The 23,545-nt window shown below is 41.5% G+C and overlaps 3 protein-coding genes across 4 annotated transcripts; 2 read left to right on the forward strand and 1 right to left on the reverse strand.

Annotated features, from left to right (window-relative positions):
* Positions 1-569: 569 nt before the first annotated feature.
* bhlhe40 (basic helix-loop-helix family, member e40) lies at positions 570-3,958 on the forward strand. The gene is made up of 5 exons (XM_034533594.1): positions 570-1,157; positions 1,275-1,338; positions 1,483-1,590; positions 2,014-2,137; positions 2,249-3,958. Exons 1-5 carry the CDS (start codon positions 1,105-1,107, stop codon positions 3,103-3,105), a joined length of 1,206 nt encoding a protein of 401 aa, XP_034389485.1. The 5' UTR covers positions 570-1,104; the 3' UTR covers positions 3,106-3,958.
* A 5,595-nt stretch (positions 3,959-9,553) lies between these two features.
* On the reverse strand, positions 9,554-14,568 carry LOC117730582 (interferon-induced GTP-binding protein Mx-like). The gene is made up of 12 exons (XM_034532372.1): positions 14,221-14,568; positions 13,365-13,502; positions 13,081-13,235; positions 12,785-12,923; positions 12,502-12,700; positions 12,327-12,405; positions 12,113-12,235; positions 11,879-12,020; positions 11,486-11,644; positions 11,301-11,377; positions 10,983-11,222; positions 9,554-10,397 (listed from the first exon to the last, which is right to left on the reverse strand). Exons 1-12 carry the CDS (start codon positions 14,405-14,407, stop codon positions 10,044-10,046), a joined length of 1,992 nt encoding a protein of 663 aa, XP_034388263.1. The 5' UTR covers positions 14,408-14,568; the 3' UTR covers positions 9,554-10,043.
* Positions 14,569-16,072: 1,504 nt separating this feature from the next.
* LOC117730325 (interferon-induced GTP-binding protein Mx-like) lies at positions 16,073-22,676 on the forward strand. 2 transcript variants are annotated; one of them, XM_034531949.1, is made up of 12 exons: positions 16,073-16,395; positions 17,942-18,079; positions 18,210-18,364; positions 18,522-18,660; positions 20,104-20,302; positions 20,420-20,498; positions 20,590-20,712; positions 20,812-20,953; positions 21,025-21,183; positions 21,328-21,404; positions 21,491-21,727; positions 21,839-22,676. In XM_034531949.1, the coding sequence occupies exons 1-12, from the start codon at positions 16,209-16,211 to the stop codon at positions 22,061-22,063; spliced, it is 1,860 nt and encodes a 619-aa protein (XP_034387840.1). In that variant the 5' UTR covers positions 16,073-16,208; the 3' UTR covers positions 22,064-22,676. The 2 variants fall into 2 exon arrangements, with proteins under 2 accessions (XP_034387840.1, XP_034387842.1); XM_034531951.1 differs by lacking the exon at positions 16,073-16,395 and adding an exon at positions 16,687-17,198.
* Positions 22,677-23,545: the final 869 nt, after the last annotated feature.

The following is a 23,545-nucleotide window of genomic DNA, read 5'->3' on the forward strand; positions in this document are numbered from 1 at the left end:
AACGTTAGACCCCACCATGTTTTTTTTATTAAGATAAAAACTAACCTATAGCCAACAATAACAACAAGAATTATAATAATAATAAATATTATTGTTATTTTATTCCTAGAACATTTCCAATGCTTTTAGTATGCTAATAGCGGACACACAATTAGAAAAATAACTTTGTGACAGATTTTACTTTAGTGTCAACTTATCACACCCTACATACAGGCCTTTTCCGAATAAGATATGCAGATTTAAAAAAAAAATGTTCTTCCTTAAATTATTATCATAGGCTACGTCACTCTAGACTAGAGGCTTCGGTGTTTTTGGTTATTGGTGTTATAGTGTTTATAGAAAGGTTTTGCCACATGTGCAGTTTACGGGATACCATTCTGCTGCTCTACTTTCTCTCTTTGTAAACACGGTCCGGGACCCCCCCCCCAGAGCCGGAGGAGCATGGTGGTACACGGGACTCGGCCTCAGTGGAGGAGTACTACAGAAATGGGTTGTACTCCAGCAGCAGGGCGCACGGGGGGAGGAGGGAGGGAGGGAGGCGCGTGTGTGTGTGTGTGTGCGCGCGTGCGCGCGTGTGTTTGTTGCACGGGGAGGGTGAGGAGTTGAAAGCGCCGTCCAACACGTGAGGCTCATGTGACGGTGTCGAGTCTGTGTCTCCAGCCGAAGAGAGACGTGCCTGCAGTCACAGGGTTTATTTAACACGTAGTCAAAACCCACCCAGCTCCCTCACACACTCAGCCGCGCGCGGATCCTCCCCAGACCGACGAGCGAGTCCGGACCTTTCGGGTGGCAACACTGCGCACTGCCCCAAAGACTCGCAGCTCACAGCGGGGGAAACGCACACGCACGCTGGATAACAGGAGATACTATTTTTTTTCTTCGTTTTTCTATTTTTGTGCGCGTGTGATTTTTTTTTAAATTATTCCCCCCACCCTCCCCCCTCCTCAGTTTCGAAGTGCGTTTCCAAGAGATATACATTTGGAACATTTTTTGGAGGCTTTTTCGTTTCTTCTTCTCCCCCCCCCCCCCCTTCCCTTCCCCTCCCCGTCCCCCTCCTCAACCCCCCCCCCCCCGAAATTTCTTCGGGTTTCACGGTTGAGCAACATGGAGAGGATTACCAGCGCGCAACCGTCACTGGATATAGCTGACATGCAAGGGTAAAAAAGAAAATGTTCTATTTGCTTCCGTCCTATAATATCCAACTACGTGACGCGTGTTTTTGTGCCGAGCCCTTCTCAAACTGAGGTCTAACTAATTCTATCTTGTCTCCGAAGAATCGATTTTTCCATGTATGTGTACAAACCCAGGAGGGGCGTGAAGCGCGGGGATGACAGCAAGGTAAACAAATAAATAATAATAATTCAAAAGTCGAAAAATGCGAAAAATATTGCCCGCCATCCGTCAGTTTCCACCGAGTAGCCTGGACTCACACAGACACTCATATAATTCTCTTCCCCCCCCCCCCCCCCCCTCTCTCTCCAGGAGACTTACAAGTTGCCCCACCGGCTGATCGAAAAGAAAAGACGCGACAGGATCAACGAATGCATCGCCCAGCTGAAGGATCTGTTGCCAGAGCACCTCAAGCTCACAGTGAGTCTTCTCCTCTCCACATGCGCACGTCCGCTCACCGCCGGGGAACCGGACACGCCGCACGGTTCTGCTGAGCAGCTGTGTTCGTGCCAGGGATTCAGTTTTGGAGTCTCAAAAAAAATCTGAGCAGATATGAATAAACAACTTTTTGTTTAGTTTTTTTACTTGTAATCTTGTACTTTTTAAAAATGTATTTGTAATATATTTATATATAAATTAAAGTCAAATCGTGTTAAAATTCGAACAAAGTTTTAGATTTTCATTTGTCGAGGGGTTTTTCGTCTGTGTGTGTGTGTGTGTGTGTGTGTGTGTCTGTATCGCATGACTTCCCCAGGGGGGGTTTCGGCGCTTGTCCTCTGTTAGGCTGCAGAATGTGTTACATAAGAAAGATCAACATGCTTATCGAAGGTCTTCCTGTTTTAGACGCTGGGTCATTTGGAGAAAGCCGTGGTGCTGGAGCTCACCCTGAAGCACGTGAAAGCCCTGAGCGGCATCCTGGAGCAGCAACAGCAGAAGATCATGGCGCTACAGAACGACCTGCAGATTGGTGAGTTTTGGCGAAAAATGACAAGCGGCCCTCGCTCGTTGAGCGGCGGCCTGAGAAAAGTCGAAGAAAACTGTGCGGTGAAAATCTGACCTGGTGTTTCTGATTGACCAGGTGATCACGGAGGCGGCGGCGCGGAAAGCGGTGAGGAGATGTTCCGCTCCGGTTTCCACTTGTGTGCGAAGGAGGTCCTCCACTATCTGGCCAGCCAAGAAAGCAGCAGGGACCTGACCCCCTCCCACGTCATCAGCCACATCCAAAAGGTCGCGGCGGAAGTCCTGCATCACCAGAGCAGTCCGGACGAGTCCGCCCCTCAAGCGTCGGAGAACCCGAAGAAGCAGCACGCCGGGGAGCCCAAGCGGGCGTCCGAGGGCTCCGCCAAGAACTGTGTCCCCGTCATTCAAAGGACTTACCCCCACGTGGCGGGGGAGCTGAGCGGCAGCGACACGGACACCGACAGCGGATACGGTGGGGAGCATGACAAGCGCGACGCCAAAGCCCAGTGGTCAGAGAGCCACGCAAAGGAGGGGGAGCGCAGGCGGGCCGCATCCGAGGCGGCCGGCGCCATCAAGCAGGAGGGCGATGAGCCCCGGGCCAAGAAGTCGAGGCCCGACACCTCGGAGGACGAGGTTCTCTCCGGTCACGTGGCGGGAGGCCCCGGCGGCTACATGAGCTTCAGCCCCAACCAGCCCCCATTCTGCCTCCCCTTCTACCTCCTCCCCCCTGCGGCCGCAGCTGCAGCGGCCTACCTGCCCATGCTGGAGAAGCACTGGTACCACGGGGGCATGCCGGTTATGTACCCGGGCATGGGATGCTCTGCGGCGAGCATGACCCCGGAGACAGCTGCCTCATCTCTGGTGATGTCCCCGAGGGCGGGGTCTCCAGCGTCCTACCAGAACCCCATGGACTCCCCTGCTCTGCACAAAGCTTTAAAGCAGGTCCCCCCATTGAACCTGGAAACCAAAGACTGATCACATGTGTTTCTGTTGGAATCTTGCCCTCTGAATGTTGATGCGGTTGAAAAAAGGGTGAAAAAAACAACAACAACAAAACAAAAACCTCAGAAACAAGCTCTGGTATCCTTTAAAACCACAGCCGTTGTTCGGCCCATCAGAACATTGCCCCCCCCCCCCCCCCCCCGGCGACGACCACAAGAGAGTCACTGTCGCCTATCATCGGCCCCTCGCACACTGAAACCAAACTTTTAGGGCCCCCCCCCCCCGGTCCCCCAGCCGCACAGCTCTGAAACACTGTGAAGAAGATCAGTTGAAAAGACGATGAGCGCAAGAAGTCACGAGAGGTGTTTTTATTCCGTTGTTTTTGTTGTTTTTCAGTGAGCTTCTCTGCACTCGGTGTTGAATGTCCGAGGTGAACACAGAATGTAAGACTCCGAGAAGCCCCCCCCCCCTCCCCCCTCCCCTACCCCCGAAGCTGATTTGGACCTACTTAGTTTTGCACACCACTCTGTATTGAATGTAAAGATTGAACAAAAAGCCCCCTGGAGATGCTGCTCGAATATTTTTTTGACCTGCTGTTGATCCGTGAACGGAGGATCCATTTTTAAGCGTTGGTCGCTCCAGCAGCTGCAGCGAACCGACGTTGAGGCAAGAATGTTACCAAAAAAAAACAAAAAAAAAAACAGAAAATGTTGATGAGAGACGTCACAAAGGACACTCGAGGCCACGATCCCTCAATTACCTCGCAGCCGAGATGAACTGTGTTCCCGGCGTCCCAAGAATTCAGGGTGTTGTCACGGTACGAGGTGTGCGTCGTCTATTTAAAAAAAAAAAAAAAGAAAAAAAAAAAGAAGAAGAAAAAAAAAAAGAAGCGATGTTGGCCGTACGCGCTTGCAAACCATTTCATTTGTGACTCACGACTATTTGTGCATCTAGATGGAGTACCCCCCCCCCCCCCTCCCCTCCCCCTCCGCCCCGTGAAGCCATCATGTCTTGTAATTATTATAATTTCTTTTGCTTCTGCTACTCGCACATCTCTATTTTTGATACGTGACCCGCCGAGTGTACTCGCATCGCGGCCAGATGAAGGTTGAGGCGGCCCCGTGCTGCGTGACAAGATCAAAGGTGCGCAGCGTCGCACTCAACCAGATTTGCATCTCGGCCACAAAATTCCCAGTCAAGTTAAGGCCTGATCTTAGCTCATGCTGTTGCCTATACTCCTGTAACGCGGACGGACGGACACACAACACACACACACACGCACACACACACACACGCGCGCGCGCGCACACACAACGATTAGCAGGTGTTTCAATGTATTTTTGCTTTAATTGTCGTGTCTGTGGCAAAGAGTGAATGTAAAGTTCAAAGAAAAATAATAGTTTTGTATAGCGAGAGAGAGAGGTACTTGGGATTTTTATTTTGAAATGTAACAAAAGGTTGTTTGTTGTACATATTTTGTATATAAAGTATTATTGATATATATTAAAATATTAATAAAGCTTCTTTTTTCTCTCCTCCCCCCTCTTTCGTGGAATTTGGGTTTCAGTGCTCGACGGCTTACACGTGTTGCAGTCAGACAACCTGACAGCTCCTCATAACAACACACGCGCTTACATAACGCTTACATAACCCATAAAGCAGCGCTGCCTCTGTAAATCAATAGCGTGTCAGATTACGGGCTGTAAACATTTTAAATTTGAACGCGTTTCCAAGAAATTAACGGTGGGAAGTTAATCTTTTTTTAAATTTATTTTAAGTTTACATTTTTTTAATCCTTCCGGCTGTCTTTAACTACAATTTGGACCACGGGGCATTAGTCTGCTTTCTAAATACTGTCGTGAATATTTTACACCAATAAAAACTTACAATGCACTCTACGTTATTGATTTCTAAACTCGAGATAAGGTTTTTTATTTATTCTTTTAAATGTAGCCACAAATTAAAAATGTCCCTGAATAATCTTGAGTTAGTTAATCTTGAGTTAGTTACAATTTGTAATTGTTTGTGTGGAATTATTACTTATACAATAATGAATATTGGGGACAAAGTAGTTTCAGATGCAGTGTGGCCTGATGAAGGATGACATGGAATAGTGTTGTCTCGTTATATATTTAAAAAAGAAACCTCTAATGATACCTATAGGTCTATGATGAAATAGAAAAGAAACGTGGGAAGAGCAAGCTCCCTGACAACAGCATTAAGAACAACAAAAGCAGAAAGACAAGTCAACTGTTTCATAATTTATTATATATATATATATATATATATATATATATTTCAATATATATATTCTTATATATTTTTTTTTTTAAAAATATATATATATTTTTTTTTTTCAAATATATATATATATATATATGCCTGTATAGCAGCCACTGTAACAATACTGAGTAGTGTGCTGAGTAGGAGCAGAAAATGTGTCTGGCAACTTGACACCACAGAGGATGGAAATGGTATTTGAGGTTGTGGGCGAAAGGGCTTCATGTATTTGATGTACTTTCAGATTTAATCATATGGAATACAAGTTCCCCCCCCCCCCCCCCCCCCCACCCCCCCCCCCCCCCCCCCCAACCTTCTGCTGTGTTGGGGGCCTGTTTTCCTGGGTGGTAACACACTGCTAGTAATAGTGAAAATCACCACAGCCTTTTAACATATGCTCTCCGCCCACCATGCCTCCCTGACAAATGTTGAAATGGCTGGCTTTGGTTTCTTCTTCTTCTCCCCTTTCTTGTAATCACAACAGTATTTGTTTTGTAAGTTGCTCAGCAGATCGGTGAAGTGATTCCAACATAGTTCACGGGCCTGATGTGCTCCCAAGAAAAGAAAATACAGTCACAGCGCCATCTTGTGGAATTAGTGCGTCACACCATTTTCAAGCCAAAGCATAAATCCTCCTCACACGCTGCCTGTTGGGACAGCGACTGAGAATACATCAGTGAACCTTCACAGAAAATAAACGGAATCTAAACAAGGCTTCTAGTAAACATGTCTAGAATAACAATGAAAAGAGGGTATATATACATATATATATATATATATATATATATATATATATATATATATATATATATATATATATATATATATAAATATTTATTATCATGAATTGATGAAACCTGACCAGAGTGAAAAGGACAGGGAAGGTTGGACTTACGGTTAGCAACTAGAAGAGAGACCCGGCTCCATGTTGCTTGTATAAGGAGATAGAAGAACTATATACTTTTCCAGTGCAATATCGGCTTGTTTCTGCTGCCCCCTAGTGGCCAAATATATTGCTGTTGGTTTAGGCCTACTGAACAGTATTTGATTTCATATGGTTGAAATATATTCTTACTGCTGACTTATTTGTAAAATTTGAATAAATAATAAATAAAACTAATGCAACTATTATTTGTGTTTCTTTGTGTGTGTGGCTTCTCCTGAGCTAACAAGAGGTAGACAACCCATATCAACCCCAGCTTTCCTCTACCTTCCTTACACTACGTTCTCAGGCCCTAGGGATGTATTTTTTTTTTTGTTTCGGTTTTATTTGAGTTCAAAGTGCATTTCCTTGTCCAGCCATCCATCCATCCTCCTCTTTCCACTTATCAGGGGCTGGGTCACACGGGGACTTTAGCAGACTTTAGCAGTGTGTTCGAGACTCCCCAGCATCCTGGAGGAGCCCAAGGCGTTCCCAATAACACAAAAATAAAACATTCCAGTGCATGACAATCTTCCAGTCAACAAAGACAAAATTATGAGTTCACACCGTCAGCTGTGTGCGTGTGTCCTATTATGGAGGAGCAGTATGGGGGCTATTTATTTGTTGTTAGTATTTAGTCGTTTTACTCATCAGTATGGTATTGTTCAGTCATTCTAGATGTTTGCATCATTCAGAATCGGAGTCGATTTTTTTTCTCATTTGTTTCATCTAAATTGCCGTTTAGTGTATTATTATTTTTTGCATTATTAACATAGTTTTGTTTATGAATTGGGTAACATTATAGGCACCTGGAGTTGTATATATGAGTAGGCAGATATAGATAGACCAGCAAGTACCTAGGTATAGGCTTTTTTTTTTTTAAAATGAAAAAGAAGCAGGAGAGGCAGCGATTGGCATCATTTCTTTGTTCTTTTGTTTGCTTGCTTGTTTTTCGTAAATAAATCATAAGAAACACAGACACTTTGCATGAACAATGGGCTCCTTTGTGTACAATGGTGCATCAGTGGCCCTTTGATTCAAGTTTGATTTGGATTTTTTCCCGACAAAGACAGTCTCCACATAGTATTCCATATAAAAGGAGCTTATGACAGCTTAACACTGTGGTGTTTGTGGAAAATAAAATAACTGTATTATAGGATATCATTTCGACATTCAAATTATACCTCTCAAGAGCCTGTGGAACCTTCACACAAATAATGTGGCTTTTTACAATGTCTTTACAGGTTCAACTGCATTTTGTTCAAGTTGTTATCAAGCATGAATTATGGTCACTTGTCGGTGTTTGTAGCAGCCTCATTACAAGTCATAACATAAACAGCTACTGATTACTACTGGCTTGTAGATTATCAAGAGTACTGTTTTTGTAAATTAACGTTTCCGTTAAATGTTTCAATGCTGTGATCAACACAAACTAAATACAATTCAGCTCAATTGTATTGGGCTGGAGACACATGTCAAAAACAGGACAAATAAAACTGCCTGCATGATACATGCCGCTAGAGGCTTTTTATTTTTATAACGGTTTTGGAAGGCATACTATTTTTTAACTCATGTGAGTGTAAAATTAGGATTTGTATTAAGTATAACATTGGAGGGATTAAAACCGAGTTTATCCGTTTACCGATTTAAAAGTAACGTACAGTGAACTTAACAGATCACGTAACGTTTCACGTATTACTTTTGATGAAACCGAAGCATTTTTTTTAATGGCAGACAGGACGGTAGCGGTTATTAATAACCGTGGTTTGACCTGCACTGGTAGTCATATTGATAAAGTTCCTCAATGTTAATACTAATTTACTGATTTAAATAATATTGGTTCAACAGGATTTCCTGTGTAATCAAAATATAAGAAGATGTTGTATGAATATGCTGTGACATCATCTCTCTTCTCTTAACAGATACTGTTATTAAATGTCCACAGACGAGTGCCTCGGACATGGGAGCGTCATCAGGCCAAAGTGTAACAATGAGCAGAAAATCTACATAATATGAATCCTGTTTACGTTTCAATGTTTGATGGTTCATTGTTGTGTTCTGTTTAGTTATACAAGTTTATTTATAAGAAAAACAAATGTCAAGTAAAAGAAGATGCTCCTCCAGAGTGAGTGCTATGATTGATTGATTCATAGATTCATTCATGTGATTGACTGAATGGTTGCAAAAGCTAATAATAAAGAATATGGATTCTCAAAAGGGCTTGTATTTACATATAAGGATTGATATTTGAATGGAACAACAACAATAGCAAAAATGTAAATACAACAGAATGTAGAAGGGCCTGAGAACAACAGGTTGATTCAGTGGCATCACAACACTAAGTGAAATAGAAATGACAGGTCGTTAGCCCTGATCAGGACCCTTTGGTGGCATCTGCTGTCTTTCCATAGGGTCATGTCGCAGCTTCATGCCATCCATAACTCAAATTGTATTTTTTTTTATTCTTGAAGGCATTTGGGTTTTGAATGGGGGCGACTCGAGAGCTGCAACTGGACACGACTGGAAAGCGCGGACGAGTTTCTCCGAGCTTTGCCAATGGTTCCTCCTCACTCAATTTTTAAAAATAAAGGTTACTGGAGATGATACGTTTAATAACTTTACTCACCACAAAGGTACTTTTACTCTGATGTGGGCCTTAGTACAGTTAATCTGCATGTACTAGTTAGTATGATATGCCTTTTGGAATAAAAAAATGTTTTAATCACAATGTTCATTTTAATTCAGGTAATACATTCACACATTAATTGATGACGATGGGAAATAGGAGTTTTTTTTTTTCTTCTTTATTATTATTTAGCAAGATAACAGTAAAAAGACTATGACCATACGTGTATTGTGCATTTCTTCATCACAATAATGGGGCTCTTCAGAAACATTGCTTGTGGAAATAGTATTTGCAACTCTTTCTCTAATTCTTGGTGCCTTTTTACACAATGGATTTGCTGCATCACAACAACAGAGGAAATGTTGCACACACTCCTAGACACAATGCTGTGATTGTCTAATAGTTGAGTAACATGTTCAGGCCAAATCATGAAATTATGTACATCTGTTTAAATGTACATGCGGAATATGCAATAGTGCATGTACATTAAAAATGTCCCAAACTGAATTAATGCCAAAATAAGAGTCCAAGCTTGGTTCTCACTCGCATCACCATGTTGGTGCAATGTTTCCGATTCATTCTTGTTATGACCTATGTGGTTTATGGGCTTGAACTGTTTTTTGATGGCGGCGTCCATTTTTAAGAGGATTTTCTGTTTCAATGACATGTTCACATATTCTGGTTAAATTACATAAATGTTACATATTGATTCTAAACTTAAAAAAAACAATGTGAAGATAATAAACCCACTCACCACCACGAATGTGTGCCAAGCTGAAAAACTAAATAATGCTGTCAGGCCTAAGTCTACCAGGGATGTGCAGGCCTTCATGAGGCGTTTGAGGACCTCTTGCTGCCAAAGAAAAGAAGGAATACTACAGAATAGAAAAGGTAATAAGTTCATAAACTGAATCTGGTTTAACCTCCTGAATGTTGATGTTGGAGGCAAACAACTGAACTATTGTTCTATGTTTATTTTCTCCTTTCTGTTAGAAATATATTACTTAAATATATTACTTAAATTTAAATTAGAAATATATTACTTACATTTAAATTTAGTGTTTGATCTGTGACTGTGTATACTTTATTTAAATGTTAATACAGATCCAAGGTAGTATATCATAAACCATGTGGCTGTCGCAGTTAAACAGCCCTCTTGTTTTTTGCAGTTTTACACACAGGACTGTGTGGGGGGGGTAGGGAGTGGGCTGCTGTGTCCTTTCCAATGTTGGGATCTAACCTATGGACTTGGTTGAAGTTGTATGTGTTCATACTGAACTCAGTCAACAGATTGCGTGCCATTGACAACCTCTTGAGGCGATTCTGATGGTGGATTCTCTCAGGTTTTATGGCAGGGTCCTCTTGAAGGAGATACTCTGTTATCTTCTTGTCTTGAAACATCTGCAGCATCTCCCTCTGCAGCTGGATGACAGACTCCTGAAGCACCTGGTAGCGGATTACCAGCGGGACCTGGTCAGCCAGACGCTGGCCAGCAATCTGTGGTTTGGAAAGGAGAAAGTTGGGGTGTCACACTGTATCTGTGGTTTATACCGTTAGTGCACATGGTTCATACTGGAAGTTGTTAGAAATAATTTAATTTTTATTTTAAATAATTTACTCTGCTGCATTTGCTATATAAAAGGATTCTGACAGTATATAGAAATAAATAAATATTGTCAGTAGAATGTTTAGCTACCATCAAAATACTAATTTAACCATCTAGCTAACTTAGTCTGGTAAAATATATTTAAACGACACCTTCAAAACTATTTTTATTTATTAGAGTCCGAGCAACTAACAAGGTCCCTATTTGTTTTACCTGTAATTTTAGTTATTCTTATTTTTTTTTAGCTTTTAGGATGTTATAATTATGTTATGTAAAGTGTCTTTGAGTACCACGAAAAGCGCTATATGAATTAAATGCATTATTATTATTATTATTATTATTCGAAAAAAGGAGATTGTTAATGCAGTCGGAGGAGGTGCAGATTAAAATAAGCCTTTTGTTTCTGACCTTTTTACATTATATAAAATGTGTGATGCTGTGAGAAATAAAATGTCCAGCATGTAGATTACACCTACTTTGTAATAGGACTTCAGGTGTTTAATCATCTCTCTCAGGGTGGCCCCACTGTCATTGCTCCAAGTGACTGTCTTTAATGGATGAGAAGCCAAAAACTGCTCGTCTTCCCTCTTCCGCTTCCCTAACTTCTTGCTGTATGTGCTGTCCTGAGTGTAAACAAGCAATTCCATCTTAAACTGAGTCCTCAGCATGGACTCTGCTGCAATCTCCTTCTCCTTTCTGATGGCTTCAATCTTGATCTAAAGGAAATACAAAATGATCAGTAAATATTCAACAATGTTCAGTTATGTAATGTAAAGGGGAAATGCAAATTGTACCTGAGCTGTTTTGATGAGGTTGGGAAATCCAACAAGGCTGCTCTGAGCCAACTTAAACAGCTCTTTTGTCACAATGTCTAAAAAAAAGAACACACAAATCAAGACAATACAAGATCTGAAATTAACCTCAAAGTGTTACATATTCCGGTGGCTGGCAATCATTGTAGCATCATAATATGACATGCCTGCCACTTCCTTGAGTTTCAGGACAGCAGGCCCTTCCAGCTGTTTGATCTGCTCCTTGACCATGTCCTCAAAGGTCTTGTAGTTTATGAACCCCGGCAGTTCTCTTCCACGGTACCTTCGTTCATACTGAGTCACCTCTCTCTCAATATTCTGGTTGACTGCAATGGGGATGAATTTGTGAAATAAAAACACGGACACAAAGAAGGTTAACTCTTGGTTAGCAGGGATCTGTACAGCAGTCTGGAGCAGTCTTTTCATACGGTGAAGGAAAATGGCATTTCAAATTATTTTTCAAATATCTTACTCAATAGTTTACATTTTAGTTTACAATATTGTAGTATGGATACCACGTCAAAGACATTACGTAATAACCAGGTTGTTGATGCACTTACATACTATTCCAAAGTGCTCTATGATATTTTTCCAAGCCGCAAACTGTTCTCTTAGTATGGCAAAGATATTGAGCCTGTCTCCAAATTTGATTTCTTCCCCTGTGGTGAGGCCGATAGCATCCTTTGTAAAGGCTGCCACTGTCTAAAATAAAACAGGTTGGAGCAAAAGAAGAGTGCAAATTAAACCAAATGGAGGTGGTGCAGTGTAATGACAGTGACAGCTAGTGTCCTCACATCAATGAGGAAACCCAGTCTCTCCCCTGCATCAGCTGGCGGTCCACTGCCACAGCTGTCCAGCTTTGCCTGAGTCTCTCTTAGTTTCTTCTCTATCTGGTCTTCCAGTCGAGGCAGAGACCTCTGTGAATCACACGTCTCAAACCTTTAACACCTGAAACGGGCAGAGCAATCTGTAGTGAACCATTATGGTGAAGCACTGAGAAGTGTTCACCTTGATATGAAGCACCAACTCAAGGGTGAGTTTTTCCGCCAGTTTAGGAACAGTAGCATGGTTTTCCTTGTAGAGAATCCTATAGCAAAAATAAAACACCACCGAGGAGAAAGTGCACATTCAGTCAAACTGCAAATCATCGTTTTGTATAATTACCCAAAAATAATGAACTCACTTGAAATGCACATGATCGTTGAAGAAGGCTTTTTCTCTTCTTGTTGCTTCCGTAAGAGACACCCTCTCTGTGATCTCCTTCTGACCCCTGCACCTGACGATCATGTAGCCCTTCTTCAGGTGGATGACCAAATTACGGACAATTTCAACCACCGACTCTTCCGTGCCTTTGTCCACCAGGTCAGGCTTGGTCAAGACGCCTTAGAGAGACAAAGAGACAGTGAACTAACTAAAAGTCAAGTAACTGGTCCAAGTGGTCCTCTTCTAGAATCACCCTTATTTACCCAAAGTCCGGTCTCCATCAGGATCCACCTCCTGCGCCATCTTCAGAGCCTCTGTGGTTGCTATGTCCACGTTGGATGGAACAACCACCAAGCTGATGGTCTCTTGTTTTGTGATAATCTCCTGGATCAGTGCCTTAATCTGAAAGTATTAATTCCATTTGTTATGAAGTTATAAATCATAGAACTACACAATCACTAACACATATCTCAGTGTCTTTACCTTTCAACTTTCTACTAAATAAATGTTCCCTGTGAAACTGTTGACAGTGTGTTTCGGGGGCCCTGAACTAGAATACCTGCTCTCCAATGTTCTCCGGTTGTCCCTTTACAGCCACCCTGGTGATGCCGGGCAGGTCAATGAGCGTCAGGTCTGGAACATTAGGAGAGGCGATCTCTAGACTGATGAGGTCATTACTGATCCCCTCCCCGACCCCGGCCATTTTATTCTGAGCTGGAGAGAGAGGACAACGATGTTTGACAATTACAGGGAGAAAGTGTTGATCATTGAAACCTAAAAAAATCAGTAGCTCCACCAATACTTGTCTTTTATAGTAGCATTACATAACTGTGTATACTGTACCTTCTCTAATCATCCTATCCACATCGGCAGGGTCTTCTATCTCTTCTTCATGGTCCTGGTAGCTTATCTTCCCGTACCACTTCTCTCCTTCTCTCCTTCTCTTCATCTTCAGTTCGAGAGGACATCTTGTCACAATGCCTGAATTAGTGATGATGATGAGGGGGACAATGAAACCCAGTGTGCTTGATGAAATCATAACAATGAAACTGTCTTCATTAAAGTGGGAAATTATATCTACTGACTGAAAATGTAAGCCGTTAATCTCATTTGTATGATTTGTTTTATATAGATTTTAATTCAGTCACTCAGCCATTGAGGAGGCACTTGGATGCAGCTAGAGGGGGCTATAACACCAGGCTTGGCACCCCAAGTGGGCGGTTCCCAATGATGTAGTTGGGTAATATTTCCTACAAGTTGGTTCTTTTCAAGCTTACTGAGCCCTTAACTGAACACTCCCTCTCAGGAATAAGGGAAAAGAAAGATGTCCCAGCTGAACTCAAACCAGGGATGTTGTGGTCCAAGGTCAGCCAAACACTGCGTTCTTGGCTTTTTTAAATAAAATAAGTATCATTATAAAAACAGAAATGATCTTTCCAGCTTGTTGTGGATCTTGTGCCCGACGACCAAAGTCAATGACTGCAGATTAAAAATGAAATCTAATACTCATGGTCTTTTTTCTTTCATTCTAACAATTGCACTTTTCCTTTTGAGTTATTACATCACTCCCAAAACAAAGGGGTTCAAGCTTTATTTTGCGATAACAGAGCAAAACAGACATGTATATATTTAGTTATTTTAGAATGAAAATGTTGAGAAATACACATGATATTATTGAATGTCAGAGAGTTTAACTTACCACTGCCTCTTGGCAGAGCCACGCCTGACAGCGCCTCCAACACGGAGCTCTTCCCCGAGCTTTGGTCTCCTATCACGGCGATAGCAGGCAGCGCCAAGTCCTTCTCTACCCCCAGAGAGCGAAGAGAGTCAATGAGGTCGATGCAGGGACGCACCTTCTCCTCGTACTGTTGGTTCAGGGTGTTCATGAGGACGACTGCTGGAATCCTGGGAAGAAACGGAGTTAAGAAAAGGAATTAAAAAAGCAGCTGCTCGGATGCAGAATCTGAAGTGCGACTGACTTCCACCGCGGAGACTACAGGAGGCAGGAGAGGAGAGGAAAGGGATGTTACACTAGGTTTCGTTTCTTTGACTTTCGTTTCTTTTTCTGGTGAACAGAGAGTGCTCAACACAATGGATCAGTGTGTTGGAGGTGTTCTCGTGAACAAAATAAAACAACCTTTAAAACCAGAGTAAAAGAGTACAACCATAAGATGACATTTTATAGCTGCATTGACTTTGGCCACGGGGCACAATAACCACAACACGCTGTTTTTATAACGACATTTTTGGATCAAGAATGCAACAAAACAACTCTGAGGATGCCTCCATTGTGAACTGGGAGATGGAAATCTTAAAATGTGTTATTTGCTTAAGAAATTAAAGAGCAGGGCTTGGCTGACCTTAGACCATAACATCCCTGGTTTGAGTTCAGCTCGGACATTGTTCTTTCCCTTGTTTCCTGAGGGAGTGTTCAGTTAAGGGCTCAGTATGCTTTAAAATAACTAACTTATAGGAAATATGATCACCCAACCACATCACCCCGAGAGAGACGATTAAACACCTGAAGTCCTATTAAAGGAAGTTTAATCTACAAGCTGTACAGCAGTGGTCACCAACCTTTTTAAGCCCAAGATCCCTGACCTCTGCCTTGGTGACTGGCAAGACCTATTGAGGCGTTGAGAGAAAAAGATTGTCCAGACTGTACTTACAACTTGAGGCTTTTTATTTGGCCTAATTGTAATTTAATCCAGCTTTCAAATTGATGTGACCAAGAACACACTAAATTACTTAATTTCAGTGCAACATAAATGGGAAGTTAACCGCACACAATATGAACAAGGAAAAACACATTTACAACACAATACTGACAACATTCTCAGTCAGTGCAACTAATGTAGGGGCAGTTGAGCTCTGTGTCCCATCACAATGCCATCAGAAGTCATGTGACTCAAGTCAGTGTGATGGCTGTGACTGAGGCGGTCTGTGAGCTGTCTGTCAGTAAGCCAGCTCCTGGACTTTGATTTGGTGACCACTGCTGTACAGTATGAAACATGTACACTAACCAAATACAGGCATTTTTGTCACATTGACAGATACAAACAACAAATAGACAATCAAAGAGCAGCATTATTTTGATGAAGAAATGTACAAGAAATGTATGGTCATAGTCTTTCACTCGTATGAGTTATCTTGCAATAATAATAATGAAATAGAAGAAAAAAACTCAGACTTCACATTTTCATGAATTCATGAGTAAATGTATGACAGTAGACATGAATTAAAATGAACATTGTGATTTTCAGAATGTTCTATTCCAAAAGGCGTATCATACATGCAGATTAACTGTACTAAGGCCCACATCAGAGACATCAGAGTAAAAGTACCTCGAAATTTAAATTCAAACTAGTCCAATATATATACTTTCTAAAGATTACCCCAGAATGTGATCCTTTATATGACTGCATCATAGCCTAATATGTTTAGCACTTATTGTCACGCATATGTTGTGTGAGTATTCCTCTGGTGTAGATGACTCTCTGTTCACCAGAAAAAGAAACGAAAGTCAAAGAAACGAAACCTAGTGTAACATCCCTTTCCTCTCCTCTCCTGCCTCCTGTAGTTTCCGCGGTGGAAGTCAGTCGCACTTCAGATTCTGCATCCGAGCAGCTGCTTTTTTAATTCCTTTTCTTAACTCCGTTTCTTCCCAGGATTCCAGCAGTCGTCCTCATGAACACCCTGAACCAACAGTACGAGGAGAAGGTGCGTCCCTGCATCGACCTCATTGACTCTCTTCGCTCTCTGGGGGTAGAGAAGGACTTGGCGCTGCCTGCTATCGCCGTGATAGGAGACCAAAGCTCGGGGAAGAGCTCCGTGTTGGAGGCGCTGTCAGGCGTGGCTCTGCCAAGAGGCAGTGGTAAGTTAAACTGAGTGATGTAATAACTCAAAAGGATGGATGCACAACTTTAAATATAGGTTGCGTGTTGCCTTACGATACACAATGTGAAATTGTTAGAATGAAAATAAATAAAAGAATAGATAGGTAAACCGTAAAAACATCATCAGTATTTTAAATACGTCATTTTAAATCTGCAGTCATTGACTTTGGCCACTGGGCACAAGAACCACAAAAAGCTGGAAAGATGATTTCTGTTTTTATAATGTTTTTAGTAATGAAAAAAACATTCTAAAAAAGAAATTTACATTTGATATTTCCATTTTCCAGTTGACAATGGAGAAATCCATTGTCAACTGGAAGATGGAAATGTCAATACCTGCATGTGTGGTGCAGCAGGTTTGAATGAAGGCATCATGCCAACACTACAACACAAGCACAATGCATCAAGAATGCTACAAAACAACTCGGAGCATGTCTCCATTGTCAACTGGGAGATGGAAAACTCAATAGGTGTTGTTTGCTTTAGAAATGAAAGAGAGCAGGGTTTGCCCATGGCGTACCATGGACCACAACAGCCCTGAGGGAGTGTTCAGCTAAGGGTACGGTATGCTTAAAAAGAACCAACTTGTAGGAAATATTACACCCAACTACATCATTGGGAACCAATGTGGGCGCAAAGCCGGGTGTCATAGCCCCCTCTTAGCTGCATCCAAGTGCCTCCTCAATGTCTGACAGAGGGGCTCCAATTAAAATCACCAAAAGCTCAGGGAAGAGCTCAGTGTTGGAGGCGCTGTCAGGCGTGGCTCTGCCAAGAGGCAGTGGTAAGTTAAACTCTCTGACATTCAATAATATTATGTGCATTTCTCAACATTTAGATTCTAAAATAACTCAATATATGTATGTCTGTTTTGCTCTGTTATCGCTGATCTTAACAAACCCTTTTACAGCAAAATAAAGCTTGAACCCCTTTGTTTTGGGAGTGATGTAATAACTCAAAAGGAAAAGTGCAATTGTTAGAATGAAAGAAAAAAGACCATGAGTATTAGATTTCATTCTTAATCTGCAGTCATTGACTTTGGTCGTCGGGCACAAGAACCACAACAAGCTGGAAAGATAATTTCTGTTTTTATAATGATATTTATTTTATTTAAAAAAGCCAAGAACGCAGTGTTTGGCTGACCTTGGACCACAACATCCCTGGTTTGAGTTCAGCTGGGACATCTTTCTTTTCCTTGTTTCCTGAGAGGGAGTGTTCAGTTAAGGGCTCAGTAAGCTTGAAAAGAACCAACTTGTAGGAAATATTACCCAACTACATCATTGGGAACCGCCCACTTGGGGTGCCAAGCCTGGTGTTATAGCCCCCTCTAGCTGCATCCAAGTGCCTCCTCAATGGCTGAGTGACTGAATTAAAATCTATATAAAACAAATCATACAAATGAGATTAACGGCTTACATTTTCAGTCAGTAGATATAATTTCCCACTTTAATGAAGACAGTTTCATTGTTATGATTTCATCAAGCACACTGGGTTTCATTGTCCCCCTCATCATCATCACTAATTCAGGCATTGTGACAAGATGTCCTCTCGAACTGAAGATGAAGAGAAGGAGAGAAGGAGAGGAGTGGTACGGGAAGATAAGCTACCAGGACCATGAAGAAGAGATAGAAGACCCTGCCGATGTGGATAGGATGATTAGAGAAGGTACAGTATACACAGTTATGTAATGCTACTATAAAAGATAAGTATTGGTGGAACTACTGATTTTTTTTAGGTTTCAGTGATCAACATTTTATCCTTGTAATTGTCAAACATCGTTGTCCTCTCTCTCCAGCTCAGGTCAAATTGGCTGGGGTCGGGGTCGGGATCAGTGATGACCTCATCAGTCTAGAGATCGCCTCTCCTAATGTTCCAGACCTGACGCTCATTGACCTGCCCGGCATCACCAGGGTGGCTGTAAAGGGACAACCGGAGAACATTGGAGAGCAGGTATTCTAGTTCAGGGCCCCCGAAACACACTGTCAACAGTTTCACAGGGAACATTTATTTAGTAGAAAGTTGAAAGGTAAAGACACTGAGATATGTGGTAGTGATTGTGTAGTTCTATGATTTATAACTTCATAACAACTGGAATTAATACTTTCAGATAAAAAGACTGATCCAAAAGTTTATCACAAAACAAGAGACCATCAGCTTGGTAGTTGTTCCATCCAACGTGGACATAGCAACCACAGAGGCTCTGAAGATGGCGCAGGAGGTGGATCCTAATGGAGACCGGACTTTGGGTAAATAAGGGTGATTCTAGAAGAGGACCACTTGGACCAGTTACTTGACTTTTAGTTAGTTCACTGTCTCTTTGCTGTGGTGTTGTTGCTGGCAGCAGATTTCATAAATAATAATACATTTATAAAAAGATAGGTAATGATTATAAATTAATTAAATTACTATTAATAAACCCACACATTAATGTAAAAGAATGATGTGTTCAGCCATAAGACACCATTAGTTTCACTAACAAAATTTAACCCGATTTCGGAAAGATAGGGAACACTTCAAAATGTGAAATTTAATCAATTCAATACTAATCTCAGTGTTGCTACGGAGTTCTTTTCAAGATATACAGGGAACTATTGTTTAATTCCCACACAAATCAAATGATCAAGTTCTTAGTAAATTAAATATTTATTTGACTAACCATCAGGGAATTGTGTAGACATGTTATATTTGTTCCAATTGAAATTAAATGTCTAAGATATTTCTATCTAAGATTATTTTATTATCTGGCTTAAACATATTTGGCCTATAAACATCAAACTCATTTCCATGAAATAATATTGTTTTCCCCAGATGGTTCTGATGGGCAGATGGTAGGTAAAGCTGTATGCAGTGTGGGAAATCATGTTCTTCCATCTCTCACTGGCAGTTGATTCCACTTTGATATCCTTCAGTGTGCAGTGTAGAAGAGATGAGACTAGAAGGGTCCTCTGGCGTCAACTTGCTTTATCTTTATCTACCATTCCCATTTTAATTAACCTTATTTGAAGAATTAATACTAGTTACTTACCTAATCTATTTAATTCCTCCATATTTGATCACTGGGCTATCTCAGCTATCGAACGTTACCAAACAGTTTGATAATAAAACCTGATGAATTAAAGACAGCATTAATTAAACAATTACACAACATGGTAAAGACATTGTTATCATGATACAGAGAGACCGATGTAGATATACACGTGTAACTGTATGCATAATAAATAAATTAATGGATCGAATTTAACTCAACATTCCAGCACCTTCTGGTGTCCTGTGCTGTGGTTGAGATAAAAGTTGCAATCAACATCCAGTTTATATGGCAGGAAACTCAAATAATTGCATTGGCTCCCAAATAAAAACCTCTAAATTAGATTTTATTTAAAGAAATATATATATATATATACGTGACTAGCATATCAAGTAAATTTGTTTATTAATTGGATGTGTCGCTGTGTCCCTCAGGAATGTTGTAAATATTTAGAAAGGTGGGATCTTTAAACATGGTAGACTCGACCTCTGAGTGTCAAGAGTCTTATCTGCTCGAGTATTTCCGGGTCGAGAGTTTCAACCATTAAGTGAACTATAGGTTCCCGAGGGCAGTCTCTGGACGAAGGTTATTGGTGTCATTGACATTTCAGTTTATCATCCTGTTCGCTACATTGCCTTTCTCTCTCTCTCTCTCTCTCGCTCAGGTATCTTGACCAAGCCTGACCTGGTGGACAAAGGCACGGAAGAGTCGGTAGTTGAAATTGTCCATAATGAGGTCATCCACCTGAAGAAGGGCTACATGATCGTCAGGTGCAGGGGTCAGAAGGAGATCACAGAGAGGGTGTCTCTTACGGAAGCGACAGAAAGAGAAAAAGCCTTCTTCAACGATCATCTGCACTTCAAGTATGTTCATTCTTTGTTGGGCCTATCGTAACACATCTTTCCATGGCGAATGTGCTGTGATTTTCATTTTACATATATTATAGAAAACTCAATAGCATTTTTTTCCTTTCGCTGAAGCACTCTCTACAATGATGGCCATGCTGGTATTCCTAAACTGGCTGAGAAACTCACACTTGAGCTGGTGCTTCACATCGAGGTGAGTACTTGCGGCGGATAAATGCACAGCGGGCTGTGCGTTACCTCGCTTACTTTAGTTGTTAAAGTTTTCACCCATGTTCGATTTGCAGAGATCTCTGCCTCGACTGGAAGAGCAGATAGAGGAGAAACTTGCACAGACTCAAGCAGAGCTGGACAGATATGGCTGTGGACCCCCAGCTGACGCAGCGGAGAGAGTCTTCTTCCTCATTGACGTGAGCTCCCTCACTCTTCATAACGCTCACCTGGCTCCAAAGACAAATGCTCACCACTGTGTATGAATTTGTTTTTGTTTTTACTTGTGTGTGCTGCAGAAAGTGACCGCATTCACACACGATGCCATCAGTCTGACGACAGGAGAGGAGCTCAAGTGTGGAGACAAGTTCAATGTCTTTTCTATACTCAGAAAAGAGTTTGGGAAGTGGAATGCCCAACTGGACCACTCGGGACATAACTGTATGTATCAGTTTGGTCTGGTCTGTAATTGCCCATCAGCAGGACTCTGAAATATGTTGTGTGTGTTGCAGTTAACAAGAAGATTGAGAGAGAGGTGGAGGGATATGAAGATAAGTACCGTGGAAGAGAACTGCCGGGCTTCATCAACTACAAGACCTTTGAGGTTATGGTCAAGGAGCAGATCAAACAGCTGGAAGAACCGGCTGTCAAGAAACTCAAGGATATAAGCGGTGAGAATAGGAGGTGTATGATTGAGTACATGACAATGTGTTTTTCTTTAATATTCAAGTTTTCTCTTGATACTGTACAGCCAGTAGTGAGGTGCTCAGTGGAGATCAAGCTGCTTTATCTTCTTGTATCTCTGGTTCTTCCAGACGCGGTTAGGAAGGTGTTCATTCAGCTGGCCCAAAGTAGCTTCATTGGATTTCCTAACCTTATTAAAACAGCCAAGGTATCCGTCTTCTATGAGTGTCTCAAAATTAAATTTTGCGTAATTTTTCTGGCCGAGTTCAGACTGACCCGAATCTTATTTTCTAGACAAAGATCGAAGCCATCAAGCAAGAAAAAGAGTCCACTGCTGAATCCATGCTGAGAACCCAGTTCAAGATGGAGCTGCTTGTGTACTCTCAGGACAGGACCTACAGCAACAGCTTGAGTGACAGGAAGAGGGAAGAGGTTGTTGATGAGGAAGAAGACCTGAGGAGTATTGTGTACAGCATGGATAATAGTGCAACAATTCAGGAGCTGATGTTGCACCTTCAATCATATTACAAAGTATGTTTTTCAATGTAGACCAATGATTCCTAAACAAAAACAATGACAGAAATGTTCCGACCCTTGTTCTGCCGTCGTTTGTCAAACTTTTCTTTCTTTTCCCTCTTCCAGATTGCCGGCCAGCGTCTGGCGGACCAGATCCCACTGGTGATCCGCTACCAGGTGTTGCAGGAGTCTGCTGCCCAGCTGGAGAGGGAGATGCTGCAGATCATTCAGGACAAGGAGAGTTTTGAGTTCTTGCTGAAGGAGGACTTCGACACTGGCACCAAGAGGAATGCTTTGCAGAGTCGCTTTAAACGCCTCATGAAGGCCCGCACATTCCTGGTGGAGTTCTAGCCGAGATCAGGCATAGGCACACTGTGAACTGCAGCGTCAAGGTCATTGGTGTAGGTATTGTAGGCATTATAAATGGGTTTTCAGATGCCTGACAAAAAGTCTGTGGCATTTAAAATCTTTTTAGAGGAACCTTTTCTTTTTTTTTTTTTTAGAGGAACCAGTGCAATGCTAACTTTCTGACGTATTTTTAAATATAGCACGAGTCTGCTGTACTGCTTTTATTTGTCAAATATAGTACAAATGTGAATGTATTGCTATGGCATTTGATTTTGTTATGTAAAATGGACACGTTTACTTTCGATGTTACATTTAGGTCTGAACAGTTCTATATCAGCGAGGGATGAGTGGTCTTAAATGTACTGTAATATGTACTTCTGCTGGCATTCCGAGGGAAAGTAAAATACAATGCCTGTTATTTCATACATTAAAAATAGATCATAGGAGCCCATTGTTTAAACCATGTTTCTGAGAAGTCCAGTGTGAATGCTTTGTAGTGGTTTCCTATTAATGGCTGAACCACTTTAATCAAATGGGTAGTTATTGTTTCTCCAAGTGCATCTTTTTCATACTGGGCAAATATCTTTGATTAAATAAAGAAACAATTTCACTTTAATCGATTGTCTAATTTGGCTATTCCATCTGGCACTTACTCATGAATCCAACAATCTGTTCTCTGAAAATAAGCATTATCATTTTTTATTTTGGTGTTACATATTCTTGACATGAGCAATTAGTGACGTAAAAAGAGTATACAACATAATGGATCTACTACAATTACTATGATGCCACCACTACAATGATCAAAATGAGAATTACGACAGTCCTGATCTGTCCATGTACTGGCCAGATCAGGAGCAGAGCATGTTAAGATAGGCTGGCATGGGACCTGATTAAATAGAACACTACATATATCCTTCCCATGAGTCTAACTAAAATACTTAAACACATTTGTCTCATCATGCCCGGTACTGTGTTTTGGTTCTTGCTGATGTGGTAAACTTAGTTGATCAAACTTGCTCACGTCATGTCCCCCTAGTGGCTTTTGAGAAAACAGCAAATAAAAGCACAAGTTGTAATTATGCCTTGATAATTCTGGAACTTAACAGATATCCAAGTCATCAATAGGCCTTCCTCTCTGTGCAATGAAGTGTCTGCATCAGTGATGGAAATATAAAAGCTCATTCAGTCCAACTACTGCCCACCTGTGATGATTATACACTTTTTTTCCACGATAACAATTGATGAATGCTTTTCTTAGTCAATAACTTAGACTCCTGTGTTATTTATATCTCTGATGCATGTCTCTTGCATACAGTGCATTCCGCGAGCCCAAAAGGCTCCCGTAGGCTGTGCCTGCAGTGCATGGATGGTTTGAATAGTCCTGATGGGCAGGTGGTAGCCCCCTTCATCAGAGTATGGGTGTGAATGACAAAGTGCCACAGTGCTTTTAGGGGTCAAAAGACTAGAAAAATCCATTTAGGG

Source organism: Cyclopterus lumpus, chromosome 5, assembly GCF_009769545.1.
Source record: "Cyclopterus lumpus isolate fCycLum1 chromosome 5, fCycLum1.pri, whole genome shotgun sequence".
Lineage (NCBI taxonomy): Eukaryota > Metazoa > Chordata > Actinopteri > Perciformes > Cyclopteridae > Cyclopterus > Cyclopterus lumpus.